This window comes from Pocillopora verrucosa, chromosome 3 (genome assembly GCF_036669915.1).
Source record: "Pocillopora verrucosa isolate sample1 chromosome 3, ASM3666991v2, whole genome shotgun sequence".
Lineage (NCBI taxonomy): Eukaryota > Metazoa > Cnidaria > Anthozoa > Scleractinia > Pocilloporidae > Pocillopora > Pocillopora verrucosa.
The window spans coordinates 22653114-22667611 of record NC_089314.1 but is presented as its reverse complement, the minus strand read 5'-3'; the positions used below and the strand labels follow the sequence as shown (position 1 = coordinate 22667611).

At 39.3% G+C, this 14498-nt stretch overlaps 1 protein-coding gene and 1 pseudogene across 2 annotated transcripts; both read right to left on the bottom strand.

Moving 5' to 3' along the window:
* Positions 1 to 272: 272 nt before the first annotated feature.
* Positions 273 to 797, bottom strand: LOC131798017 (uncharacterized; annotated as a pseudogene).
* A 2690-nt stretch (positions 798 to 3487) lies between these two features.
* LOC131798016 (probable G-protein coupled receptor CG31760) lies at positions 3488 to 13611 on the bottom strand. Of its 2 annotated transcripts, none has more exons than XM_059115681.2 (10): positions 12728 to 13611; positions 9728 to 9890; positions 8845 to 9183; positions 8038 to 8106; positions 7408 to 7517; positions 6965 to 7173; positions 6491 to 6629; positions 6256 to 6361; positions 5770 to 5913; positions 3488 to 5293 (listed from the first exon to the last, which is right to left on the bottom strand). In XM_059115681.2, the coding sequence occupies exons 1-10, from the start codon at positions 13519 to 13521 to the stop codon at positions 5099 to 5101; spliced, it is 2268 nt and encodes a 755-aa protein (XP_058971664.2). In that variant the 5' UTR covers positions 13522 to 13611; the 3' UTR covers positions 3488 to 5098. The 2 variants fall into 2 exon arrangements, with proteins under 2 accessions (XP_058971664.2, XP_058971667.2); XM_059115684.2 differs by having other exon boundaries at positions 13339 to 13564.
* Between the last annotated feature and the right edge of the window lie 887 nt (positions 13612 to 14498).

Genomic DNA, 14498 nt, shown 5'->3' with positions numbered 1-14498 from the left:
CAAGGCGGAAATGAGCGCGGGTGGTGCGACCAAATCTGCTGAACGTTATGTCTGTATCATTATCCGCATCGATCTCCGAGTCGGTGTCGAATTCATCCTGTTTCTCGGGGAGGTCTGTCACGTCACCAACTGCGACAACTCCGAGCATGCTTTCGTCAACAAAGGTGATTCTCGGTACTTTGTTTGTAGCTCGTGGAATATTTGTATCCTGGTCGACTCGTTCTTCATTGCCTGTCCCTGGATCATCTTAAACATCCTCTTGGAATGTTACTCTAGTACACGATGGCGTACTGGAATATACAGCTGGCGGTAGGGCTCCCACTTTGTCTTTTGTTGATTCGCTTCTTACCGTCCTTGACAGGTCGATACCTGTCAACCAATTCCTTCATGGCTGCCTCAATGTTGGGGTCAACGTTATCAGCTGGACGAAGTTTCATCAAATCTACATCCAGTAACTCCATACTGGATTTAGGCACTGGATAATAATACTTCTCAAGTGTGAAGTACTTCGCACCCCACTTCGTTGTTCTCTTTCAAGATTCCTTTGAAATTGTTCCAAAGTCTTGAGCATACTGAAGAGCGGTGAAAGTCTCATTTTTGAAGTTGGAGACTGCATGAAGGTTCTCTACCTGAGTTGTTAGCAGCGTACGCAGGTCAATGTCACCAAGATAGTCCTCGTTTACATTCTTAACGTTATCTCGTAGCTGTTCCATACCTCTTTCGAGAAGCACCAATGACTCCTGTGTTTTGCTGGAAACAGTTCCTTCAGGGCCATTTATTGTTGCCGTTTCTTTCATTTTATAGTGCTGCCTTACTTCAGCGACTGTCTTTTTAATATAAGCATTTACATTTTTAATATAAGCATTTACAGATGAAACATTGCACACAGCATCTTGAAGAGATAATTGGACCGCTTCGATCGTATGTGCACCAATTCCAAAACTATCATAGAGACATTCGAGGTTGCAAAGAAAGGACACTTTGCCAGTAAGCCCGGAAGCTAGTTTGATTGTTTCAGCAGCTATATCAGAAACAAAAAAAATTTTCTACAAGGAACAGATTGCATGAAATTGTGTAAATGAGCAGCTTTCTTCAATTCCATCAACGGTTCCTTCATGGCCAGTACCCAACAAGGTCTCGACTGTTGCACTTAAGGGATTAAAGGTCTTAACCTTTTGATCTTTGTTGTCGGTGAAAACAATGTTGCCCTCATAACCATACAGCCTCCTGATTTCCTTACAAGAATCTGAAGAATTCCGCAAGAGTCGCTCAACATTGACAGAATCGAGGTTACAACCATATAACCCTCCAGCGGCGCTAGTTGCAGCCAAGTATGCTGATTGCCGCAGAACATAGAGAGATTCAACACTTGTCACGTCATTGGAGTAGTTTATCTGTCTCAGCCTACTACCGATGATAGCCACTCCATTTTACTTTAACTCCAGCTGCATTATGCTTCTCTGCTCATCATCTGCACACAAGAGGATATCCTTACTTGCTGCACAGATGGAAGTTGATTTAGTTAAAGGTGGGTTAATATGGACAATTTGTTTATTCAGTTCTCGACTTGTGCAGCTAAAGATCCCAGATGTGTCGTCAACCGCTTCTGTAGAACTGGACCTGTACCCTCAAGTGACAATCTGAAACGACTAAGCTGCGAGAGCAAATCAGCTCGCGATTTTAGGCGTCCGGGTTTGAAAAGTACTTCGCCTTTCAAATCAATGAAACGGATTGCTGATGAGCCTCTCTCTGCAACGAAGACTACGCCATTGGTAAAGCATAGGTCCCGCGCATCCTTGAATACTTCCCTCCGAACATTTACATCGACTGGTCGGTGTAAAAGCAGTTCTACGAGACTATCGAGAGTCGAAATCGTAGTCTAACGCTAGTACTTTGGCTTGGGGCCCAATTTAAAGTGCAATTGGTCTTTTGCAAACACTACTTTGGTTGGATTTCCAGAAGCGATACTTTTCAGGAACTATTGCGTGGATTATCAAACGTATCCCCTCAAGTATATCCAGTACTGAGGGTCTAGTAAGGCGCATTATCGGCTAAGGACAAGAGCATTTCAGCTTCGGCTCACTGTTCGTGAGTGATTTTCTTGATTTTCTTGCAGAATTTAAAAGAGCAGATAAAATTTGAAAATCCTTTGGGGTCTCCTTTCAAACACTAAACAGTATTTTTTTCAAGAACAGTAAACATTAAAAAAAAAAGCCAATTTAACAGAAAACATTAAAAAATATGGACAAATAACACTAAACACTAAACCCCATTCAGACCCTCTTCTATTGCACAATCCCCCCTCTCCTCACTAAAGAAAAAACAAAGAGAAAGGAAGAAAAAGAAGAAAAAGAGAACTTCATTTTTCTGCCATTTCAATTTTCCACGAGCAATGAAAAAAAGATTTTCTAATCTTTGTAACATTCTTAACAGATGATCAGGTTCCTGATTGGTCATTGACGACCCTAACAGATGATCAGGTTCCTGATTGGTCACTAACGAATGTATAAGTACGTCATAAAGGGGTTTCTATATGATACTTTGTCGAAATTAAAGCTCTTAAAGATTGATAAAATATATATATATTTTGAAAAAAGAATCTACAAAAGAACTTGGTTTGATTTCCACTATTAATGGTTACCTATGAATTAAGAGAAAAATTACAAGAATTTCCCAAACCATTGAGAAGTTATTCATATGTACCAGAGATGCACAAAGAAGAGAAGAAGAGAGATTTTCCTTTAGATTATGATGAACAACAAATCATTAAAACTGCTTGTACATTTCATAATCTATGGTCAATCGTGAAGTTTGAAAGGTTTGCAAATTGCATTCGCTCACGTCTCAAGCAATCACGAAAACTTTTCTAACATGACTGGCGCCCTTAAAACACGAAATGCTTGCGCAGTTAATGCAATTTCCCAAACCTGTCATCAAAAGAAATGCCCCATTTTTTTCCCTTAAGACTATGTGTTACCCTCTAACTTTAGCCCCGATGATGAAACAGCAAAAAAAAATTCATCAGAGAAAAAAGGAAGCATTATAGTCGCCAAGTTACACTTTCTGTGCGGGTTTTCGGTTAGCAAACAAACAAAATCTGCTCAAAGCTATTCACATAAACTCTATGAATTCTACTGTGCCGTTACAATCAAAGGCATTGGGAATCATTTCATGCTGGTAAGGCTGGTCAAACGCATTTAAGAACAATCATGGAGGTAGTTGTGACTGTATGGTACCGAAACACGCCGAAAAGATACGGCTTCTTACTCAGCGACTGCAGGGCGCAAAAGCAAGTCACAGTAGCATCTAGAAGGTCTTCAAAATGGACGAAGCTACCCGACGACTTTTTTTCTTCAAAAGAAAATATTAAATGAAAAGTCGTCAAAAGAGGGAAACTGTCTCCTTAGAAGGCTATGCCCCAAAAGAGTGTAAGAAATAGATAAATAAATAATAAACGCAAAAAGAGAGAGGATAAAAAAGGAATCCAATTTTTTAATTCTTACAATCTGATCAATAATGTTTTTTTTAATAATTTAATATTTACATCAATTCACATGAAGTAGATCATTCCATGTGTATTTACATTGTTATTTAAAATATCTTAACCATTATTTAGTTAAAAAGGCAACCTTGAATTGAAAAATTCGGCTTCAAGCGAGTCATTTGAATTCCACTTCTTCATTTAACCCTTAAACTCCGAGGTTGGTAATTCTCCTTACTGTTAGTCATACAATTCTTTACATGTAAGTTCCGAGAATTTGATACTAGATCAATTAATGATTCCCTAAAATTGATAATTTTCTTCATTCTCATCACCTGTGTGCATGATACTGTATCGACATTGTAAGGAGAATTGCTGTCGTGGTCACTCATGGGAGTTAAAGGGTTAAGGTGTTAAAAAATTAATATGATGTTAAATGACTCCCTTAAATTCTTACGTCGGCAAAGAAAACCGTTATTGAATGGAAATACTTAAGAGCCTTGATAAGACGAACAATCAAAAGAGCTCTCGAGTTCAACTTTAGCTACGAATGGACTGAATCAGTCCATCAATTGTAGTCCAATCTATAGATACGTTTGAGGGTAGTAGAGAATTTGCGCTTCATATAAATATATTTTTTTGGTGTAATCTAATTTCTATGTTGTCAATATATGAACCATCTTTGTAAATTGTCTCTTTCGAAGAATCTGATATTTTTCAATTCTGTCATTTTTAATTTGTTTTAAACGTACCATTCCTTACTCATCCATATTATTTCTTTTTAAATTTAATCAATGTCTTTTCCATTTTTTTTTTTCCATTCTACCGAACCATTACTTCGTAGCCTCTATCAGTTTCCAGGCAGGTTAATAAGTCGTATAAAACAACTCAATGCATCATCACGCAGCTTTTTTGAACACAGCAGTCGATCGTCTGCGTATATCGAATTTTACAATAGCTGGGTGACGTGCTTTTAGGCTCTAAAAGCCAAATAGTAAATCAACAGGATACCTGTAATTAAATAAGTTTGGTTTTAGAAAATTCTATAGTTTTATCTTTCCCTATTTTGATATCCTTAAACAGATTTCAATGGATTTCTCAAATTTGGCGTGAAAACGGCTAAAAACCTATGTTTTCATTCATCTGACACCTTTAATCGAGTACGCCCTCAAATACTTCCTCATCGCATTAATAAAAAGTTCAGTTGTATAACGAATACTTTTCGACCTCATTTGCTCTGAATTTCACCCCAAATATTTAACCAGTGTTTTAATGGAATTGAACGACAAATACTGCAAGCAGCACCTCTAAGTTTCTGTGGTTCGGCACGTAATTGCGAGGAATGTTCGTCGAGCAATTAATAAACATATTTTTCTCGTTTGGATTTACGCATTCAAAGCTAAATGAGATCTCTCTTTGTCACCACTAAGCTTCCACATTATTACTTCTGAAATATTTTGTAAATTGGGGTTTATTTAACATACTTTAGTTACTCCAATTGTTAATGTTCGTAAAAAGGCACTCATATTTAGTCAACCTGACGTTATGGGCATACGCCTCATTTGAAACGCAACGGTCATCGAAAAGCGCAAGTGGAAGTGTGCCTAGTTCCCACTCTCAAACACGCGAATTTAGAAACCTGGTGCCTGGCAACTTGGAAATTCTCTTGAGAGTACCGTCCTCCAAATCGTCGTTGGTGGAGGAGCGCGCTCGACATAAACTGTTAGTTCCACTCTTGATGTGTTTATTCTTATCCTTCATAAGACGGGAATGCATGAAAGCTACTTTTGAAGACAACCTCCTCACTTCATCCTGCAGAAAAAATAAGAGAACGCCCATATATTAAGGTCCCCGCCATCGCGCAAAATATTTTTGTTTCTCTGTGGCGCTGCGTCAGTGAGTTACAATAACAAGGTAATTTGGTATTATAAACTGAGTTGATAACATAAATTGGCTACCGGTAAGAATTTCAAACCTGACGTTTTGAGCGTTTACTCCTCGTTAGAGTAATGACGAAAGGCTAACGCTCGAAATATCAGTTTTGAAACTCTTCACTCTTCATGTGTATTGCATAAACCGTAAAAAACCGGTTTCGACCACAAGAGCTATTGAACCACGCAGTTGACGATATTGCTATTTTTTGGATAAGAATTGAACAACACTGCTGCTAGGTAGGCGAGCGATCTCACTTTAACGTAATTCCTGCCACCCAAACTGACTTGTTTTGGGCTCACTAGTCGCACCTTATGAAAAGGTTCATGGGTATAACATCATACATCTATTATTACCTTAAGGTCTTTGTTTTCCCTTTCTAATGTTGCCACATCAGTTGAACAACTGCCGTTAGGAGTCTGGGACGAGTCACTCGGCTGACGGTCCGCGGTTAGTCGCCGGTTGACCTCTTTTCCGCGCATCTTCCGTAAAAACCAGAACTGTTAAAAATATGTAATAATAATAATAAATAACTTTGACCTGTTAAAATAAGGGCACTTTTTATCCCGCCAGAGCAGGACTTTAAAAGGGTCAGATTACTTCTGAGGGATAAGTTACGTTTATTCCCCCAAAGCAAACATTACAAAGAATAATCAGATCAACACAAATCAACACAGGACAAGTAACACATGAAGAGCAAAATGAGATTGCATAAAATTACGAAAAACAACAAAGAATATTACGGACATTTCGTATGCTTGCCTGTTCCACACGTAAAACGCTCTGAAACGGCAGAGCGAAAATCGAGGGTACAATGTACAATGTATCACAATTATACTTGCCTTTGGAACGAATAAGAACAGAATTGCAACGGAAGCAGTCATCTGAATAAGCATAAATTCCGTGGCAAAAAGAATGTCAGGATTGGTGTTGTCAGCAGTGAGAATCCTACGATAAAGAGACAAGATTAACCATGAGAAAAAACTACTGGATAGCAAAAAAAGAGTCCTTTTTATGTGCTCTATGGAGGTAAGATGCAAGGGCTCACTCTTTTCATCAATCCTCTCGACAACTTACCTCAACACGGCATCAAAACACGTGATAAATATGGCGTTGTAAACAGCCCAAGAAGTAAATCTAGTTTCGTTGTAGGCTGATGGTGCATTTCGAACGCGGAAGCATAAAAACATGGCACCGACCAGTAAAATTAGTTCACCTGTGAGGGGAGAAATTGGAAAAAATTACGTTGTAAAAAATAGCAGACGTATTTTGGCTGCAATTTCTAACATAATTCACATTTCTGGGCTTCGAGCGCGACCTTAGGAATCTCAGATTCCATTCAACGTGCAACCATATCAATTACCCGACAAGAAATGAAAGCAACAGGGCAAGTTTCAATGGGAAATTTCTGGATCTCAAAAAGCATTCCTGTTTTCCGATTGAAAAATCCAAGTGGAAACATTTCCTGTGGAAGTGCCTCTTCCCTTCCAGAAAGTTTCACTTGTTCCAGGTCTCCCATGACCACATCGGTAAACAAGAGTTGATACTCACCAAACAAGCTGACGTAATTCATAACACTGTACTCGCATTGTTTAAATCTCAAATCGCCTGTGCTGTGCTTCACTTGTGGGGGCATAAATAAAGTCCAAACGATGAGAAAAACTACAGCGGCGGCGCAGAGTAAAGCTAAACGACCAGCTATCATACCGTCTGTCACATCAACTCGCCTGGGAGATCGAGCACGAAATGAAACCGACACTCTGGGAAAATAAAAGCAATAAGAGCTAGGGTTAATGCTGAGTTCAGTTGTTGATTAAAGAAAGGTGTTGAACATTTTTCACGAGTGTGAACGAAAGAAAAAGCTGAAATGCTGAGAGGATTCAGACCTCAGCCCACAAAACCATCATCACCAAACTGAATTAACAACTACAACAAGAGTTACACCACCACCACTAACAACAACAACGACAACAACAAGCTAACAGTCTTACTACCTCCAAGCCTTTAGAGTAAGAATTCCATAAACAAGAAAAAAACCACATTTGTAAAGCCACACTTCTATGGTACAGGACAAAGAGGAGGGGTCCACATACGCAGCTCCTAACTGAAGAAATAATGTTCACCATTAAGTACTGTAGTTTTCAATAACATCTGTTGCTAGAATAATGACAGTGATAATGTAACCCCTAAAACCCTTAGAGTGACCACATCTAATTTCTCCCTGCTGCAATTCTGCTGAATCATTCATCAAGATAATGAGAATAAAGGAAATGATCGCCAACCCAAGAGGCTTTTATTGTTAAACAAATTCTCCTTATCAGCACCAAAGCAAATGTAAAGAGAAGAGTTTGGAGAATATGGATACTGATGTTAGGATGTTAAGGGTTAAGAGAAATTATCATAACTAACTGCTTTTACAGGTGAAATACAGCATGAAGTGTATTTTACTCTTTTGACCGCCATGGTATTCTCTGAGCTAATTCTCTCGGCTGATGACCGCTAATGTTGCATCACGGTAATTTCTACAAGTTCATCATTTCTTCTGCCAGCTTGATCATGAGTTACATACTAAGCGATCGTGGGAGAAATCTAACATTTAAAACATATTATCCAAGTCATCTTACCGACGAATACATCGAGATGGCACCAAAAAGAAGAATCTGCAGAAATATTGGACTGGATACTTCAAATACCTTTAAAAAATAGCACAAAAAAGTCTCTGATGATCTATCAATTTTGTTAGCGTTGCAGGAAGAGCGTTTCTCCGCCCGTGGGAAGATTTGAGAAGGGTCAGGTGGAGGTTTGCCGGGAGTCAGGCATTCATTTTTAGTGCTAGACTCTTGAGATCTCTCACCGCTTCGCCTAAAAATTTCTCGCGGGCAAAGAAAAGCTCGGGCCGAGCGCCGATAATGAGGATCCGCTCGCAAGCTACACATGTTCAGACTTTTGACCACGCTCAGCAAAATACCATCCCTCTCTATGACTCTATATTATTATTTTTAAGAATGCTTTTGACATTGTTGGCTCTAACAGGACGTTTTTTTAGCATAAATTTAGCAATAGGATAAGTCCGTCGACCAGACAGCGGGCTTGTGAGAGGTTTCCTCCCTGCGATTCCCAACAGTGCACATGCGAACAGTGTGGATACCTTACACTCTCAGACATAATTGCAGGGACACTTTATTTGGAACATCACCTGTGCTTATCTGTAGGCTTTTTCCCCTTTCCAAAGATGTCACTTGCCAGTTTGTACACTGTCATTCGGAGATCAACCTTGAGAGGGGCAGGCAAGGCAGCAAGCGCCCTAACAAATGTGTCTATGAGTGAAGGTCACCCATGAGCTTTTCGTAGCGCAGTTGATAGAAAGACAGACTACTTAACTGGCTGGGGATTCTTTCATAAATATTCATCATCTTTCTACGCAATATTACCTCACTTTCTCTGAAGATGTATACTACCAGTCCACTGACTATGGCCAGTATGGCAGCCAAAGTGTTTATACTGATCAGAACTACTCGCAATATCAGGTTCACTTTATACATACAGGGACTGTCGTCCGAGCATTCATCGCATCCTTCGCTACACGGCAAACATTTGAACTCATCATCATAAAAATTCGTCTCTTTATTACTTTTCTTGTCATACTCCTCTTCAATCTCACTGCCGTTAAAGTATTTGGTGTCGGAATTGGGGTGAGGAAAGTAATAGCCTCGTCTGCAAATACAGCGATAGCTGCCTCGTTTGAAACCTTGATTGGCGATCGGTTCACACTGCAAGAAAAGAAACTGTTGCCTAACATATCCCCGAAAATTTAAGCAACGCTGCCTGCGCGTCATCACCACTCAACAAACAAGGTGAGATTCCAATATATTGTACTCGACATTTCATGATCTCGATTCGAGAGGGTTACATCTATCGTTTTCGTGAGGCCCTGTGATCGGTTTTCTTTGTAGATGGCGCCAATTTCTGTTGACGCACTGTAAATCACGCCGCTCCTAAAGAGCAGGGGTCCTCTTCTGAAGGGTGGGTTTGCATTATGAGGATAAATACCAAGGCTACGCATAAAAGAGCGGACGGAGAAGGAAAAGCGTATTGTTTCTTGCTCTTCTCCATGTCCAATCAGTTATCGTCTACCCTTCGGCCTTAACTGGGGGAATGTGAGATGGCACCAATCGCGATCGTTCGCCAAAAATACGCTTACACCGCCCAATTCACGCTGGGAAAGTTTGAGTCCAAGTGGATTGCTTTTTGAGTATAAAATTTAACTCAGAAAGAATCCAAAGATATGAAACTGAATCTAGTGTTGTGTCTTACCTGTGTGGAAGGTTTACATTTATGCGTGCCTAAGAAGTCGAGCAGCTTTCCAGTTCTGTCTCTCGTTCCTTTCTTCCCTCTGTTTCCTTTAGTCAAAGTGTCTGGCGCATCACACTGATTTATGTCGATGCTGCTCAATTCAACATCAATGCTTACAACACCACTGAAATAATAACGATTGAAAAACCATTAATTAACAATTATTCGCCTCAGGCTCAGTGAATATTGTTAAATGATCCCCGTGGCGAAGTCGGGGGAATTATTCAACAATATTCACTGAGCCTGAGGCGAATAATTGTTTAGTTATAATTGCTAAGGTGCTTTCGAACTCTGTCGTAAATATTCGTCTGATGTTGAGACTATTCTGTTACACTGTTTTGATTACTCACTATCGAGATAAAGAGCCGGTTTTCACTAGTATTTGATTGGTACATTTAATTCAATCAGCAAAAACTTCATATATTTCTTTTAAAAGGTGTTACTCCAATCTTAATAGCATCCTTTGTGCTCCTCGTAATTAAATTTTTCTAATAGCGTTCATCACTTCCTCGGTGACACTGACAAAACACAAGGCAGCCATTTTCAATTTTAGCGCTCCTGCTATAGTCACCTCGCACGAGGACCGGTGATTCTAGCGAGATATGAGGCAATCCTCGACCAATCGGAGCGCACACATCTTAAGAATCACAGGAGCAATTATGTTAAGAAAAATTATTTTTAATTCCAGGGGTGATAGTCGGTGAACTATGGGTATGCCTAATGCAAGAGGTGGACAGTGTCACACGCTCGTGGCCTACGGTAAATCCAGCTGTAAAGAAGAACGCAGTAAATTTTGACTCAATACAATACAAAAGAGTTGATATTGTCATTACTCGGCGTCAGTGGCGATCCGAGGATGTCACCAGTTACCTATGGTAATCAAGGGAAACCTGTGGTACAGCATGCGCTGGTTCCCATTTTCATTTTTGTTTATTCCACGCCAGATTTTAAGTCTTTTGGTTTGAAACTTGTGCTCTTAACAAAAGTCCTTCAGCAAAATAAACAAATTGTCCCAAATACCTCTGTTGACTGAATGATAATTAACTATCAAACTTGTGGAAAAAAGGCATTTACATCCTCTGTTTCCTCATCTGGTTGTCAAAACCCTACTTTTTAATTAGTCGGGGCTGGTTGATCAGTTCTGTAGTTTCCTGCGCAAATAATTTTTGTTTGTGTCGTTACAATTAGCATTTAAAATTTATCGAGTTCCTTCAGCATTTTCACGGTTGCATTAATTCAGTTACCAAAGCATCAGTGCAGGTACAGTCTAGACGCATTTCTCCTCAAAAACATCAACAATTGAATTGCCCAGCAACGGGGGGTGATTTTGATATGAAAATTCTTAGATTGAAAGATAATTTTAAAAAATTACTTAGATCGCAAGTACACAAACGAAAATGAAAACATAATTTCAAAATTTCATATGTCAGCTTGTGACACGTCAAACAGTCACTCAGCATCTTAAACAAAAGAAAGATACCAAATTGTCACCTTAAAAGAGATTCAAAATACAGCTTTATTTTTTCTGCTGTAAGAGTATTGACGAACGAAATTGTGAGTCAATAGTTTTTCTCTTATCAGAAAAGTTATCATTGGAGTGGACACTTTGCTTCACTTTGACGCTACTGTCATATGACTATTTGCGAATCACTGCCTTTTAGTATTAATCACAAATTCGTTTGTCTCAATTGACGGAACGTGAAATGGAATAAATTTAAAGGCGAGACACTGTCTTGAGAGAACAACAAGAATTTTTTCTTACGTGACTGTTGATTGTGGATCAGGCCACTGTTTCCATGCATCCTAAAATAAATCTTACGCTTTAACCCGGTTTCTATCAAAGCCCTAAAAATCAAAATGACGGGCTATGAATTTTGCAGTTTCTGTTCGTGACAGCACGAATACTGACAAGATAGCACTAACCTCAAATCAGCTACATCGAGTCAATTACGTGCATCATTAACAATCAACGCAATGCTTAAGCTGACATAAGCTCGGAGAGGATTTTCATCTGCATGTTTACGGGCGAATTAATTAACGTTCGATTTCCTATTTCCAAGTCGATTTCAATTAACGTGGCCTTCTTTGACCACGGCCACCTCAGGGGAAAGATGCTAGACAGTTCTCTATGACATAATGTTAGACAATTTGCTGCATAATCCATCTTGGCTACGTGACTAGGGCAAATGTCAAGATATCGGTAAAATCTGCTCGTGAGCAGAACTTACTATTACATTTTCATCTACTCCATCAGAGTGCGCTATTTGCCCTAATTGTTAATGACCTAAACTCGTCTTTCACACATAAATTCGTTGTTAAAAAGTTGTTTCATGCATAATGATAAGGTTATTAATTCTCCTCTCTTGACTAAATGAATTTCATGGAAGCAAGTAAGGAGAGGTTACGATGTAATCAATCTAGGGATCGCATTGAAAGAGGCATATCGTGAAAATAGATTCTCGTTTACCGGTTTCCAATTGGACACACGTATATCACGACCATAAGGGTTTTTTAGCTTCCTGTCTTGTTTTGTTTTTTTGAGCTTCGTGTTTTTTTTCTTTCTTTTTTTTTTTTTTTTTTTTTTAAAGCAAATCGAGACACTGAAGAAAAACTGTATGGATGTAGCCTTGAAATTTAACCTGTATCGTGGACAATTTACTTCATAATTATAAGTCATAACACAAATCAGTACTTTAAATTAAATTGGAACTGGAAACAATCGGAAGTTTCCACGCACAACATTAACAATTTTCGAGATGAGCACATATTCATAAGTCGTTTGTATCGACGAAGAGGGAGTCATTAACTGCAATGCCAGTACAACAGCGAGATACGCTTGATAGCGGATGATAGATGTACGCTACTGTAAACAAGAAAAGGTCTGCGCCAAATCAATTGTTAATTTTTACTAGTAGCAAACAGACACGCAAAAATGAAATGTGGTAAAATATAGATACTCACAGAAATTGGTTTGATTCGTTAAAAAATGGAGCCAAAAATGTGGTCATCCATATGTGACCTCCAAAGCAATCAAAGTAAGGTCGAGTCCAGTGACCATCCATATCGTAGCGAACAACAGGAACAGTTTTGGTGTGAGGCGTTTCTGCCGTCGTTCGATTCAGACGAATAGAATATATTTCTTCAGCGTTTGGGATTACCGTTCGATTCACATTTTTGGAGCGTGGCTCCCACCACCATATTGTCTCTGGACTTGTTAAATAATCATGTTCGACGGCTATATCTTTTACATGGATTGAACCATTATAAGTCTTGTCTCTGAATGCATAAGGACAAAACCTCTCGTAGTCCCGATACTGGTTCTTCTCGAAACAAATCACTGAACCAAACACGGACGGCGAAAATCGAACATTTGATCGCACTATGTTGTAAAGCAATGTGTCATTTTCCACCATAGAGAAGCCATCCGCGGTTTTCACGCGCTTTAAAGATGTCAACAGATTTGCAACTTCGACCGCGAGCAATGCCTCGCTCTTCCAGCGAGCATTCTCGAATCCAATGTCGAGAATAACCGACTCATTCGATTGGCAGGAATTGTTTTTCGCCATACGTACCTTTTCCACTTTTCGCAATGCGTTTTTGAGATGGTCCCTGTGCGTGTCCGAGATCTCTTCACCATGTTTGAGATTGCGGTCGGTGTTCGCTTCAGCAAATATAATCCCACGGCTCCCGTAATCAAAGCCTGCAAGAAGGAGATAGTAGACCAAACCCCAAAGCTGAGCTAATTTTGTCTTCATATCCTCAAATTCAGAAAATTATGGAGTCGAAAGAACATGTTTTAGACGATGGTTGAAACTGAAACCATCCGTGTGTGTCACATGCTTTCATCAGGTCACAGCACATCATTCTACTAACTTCCGAACTACATGTATAGTTACACTGGGTTTCGTAACGCTTTCTCGTCACGCTCCAAACGGCCTCGCGGGCGGTCAACGTCGTAAATAGTCCGTAAATTATTTTCAACTCTCTCACAAGACTTTTCTAATTGGCGAGAAAATACAAACACAATTGAAAATTGTTTCTGTGGATACATAAAACCTTTTTTTGCATATTCGATTTCCTGAGCTACTTACTAAGTGTACAAACGAAGCGTATTTGTAATCAGCGGGAACACAGCCGACAAGGTCTCGGTAATTATAACCATTTCACTGGACAAGAACCGGAAGTTAAGATAAGAAATAAACCAGCATGCTTCTATTACGGGTCATAATTAGCAAGGAACGTGTAGGATCTAGAAAGGCTTATTCTTGAATCGCCTTAGGCCTAAAAAATATGCTTTACAACAAATGAATTACATCGGGCTTCTAAACAATGAATTGATTACGCTTCGCATTCCGTATTAAGTGGGCTGATATATGATTCCAATAAACAGAAAGTCCATCTGTGAGAACCCTTATCTTAGCGTGTTCCTAGATGACCTGTAGTCACGTCGACTAGAAATTCCCTAATAAATAAAGACAAAGTCGACCTCCGCATGCCACTTTTGCTAATTACAAACAGGACAGATAGTAATTTGCGGGTACTAGAATAATGCGTTATTGTGTTCTTTTTTCATCTTTGATTTGAGTAATGAACTTGTCTCAACCTCTGCAAAGGCACCAGCCGAGAATTGAATTTCTTTTAATGGAGATTAAATCGCTTTCAATTTACTGCGCTCTTCCCCCTCATTTTATAGGCTAAATAGGACACAGGAAAATATCACCAAAAGACCTTC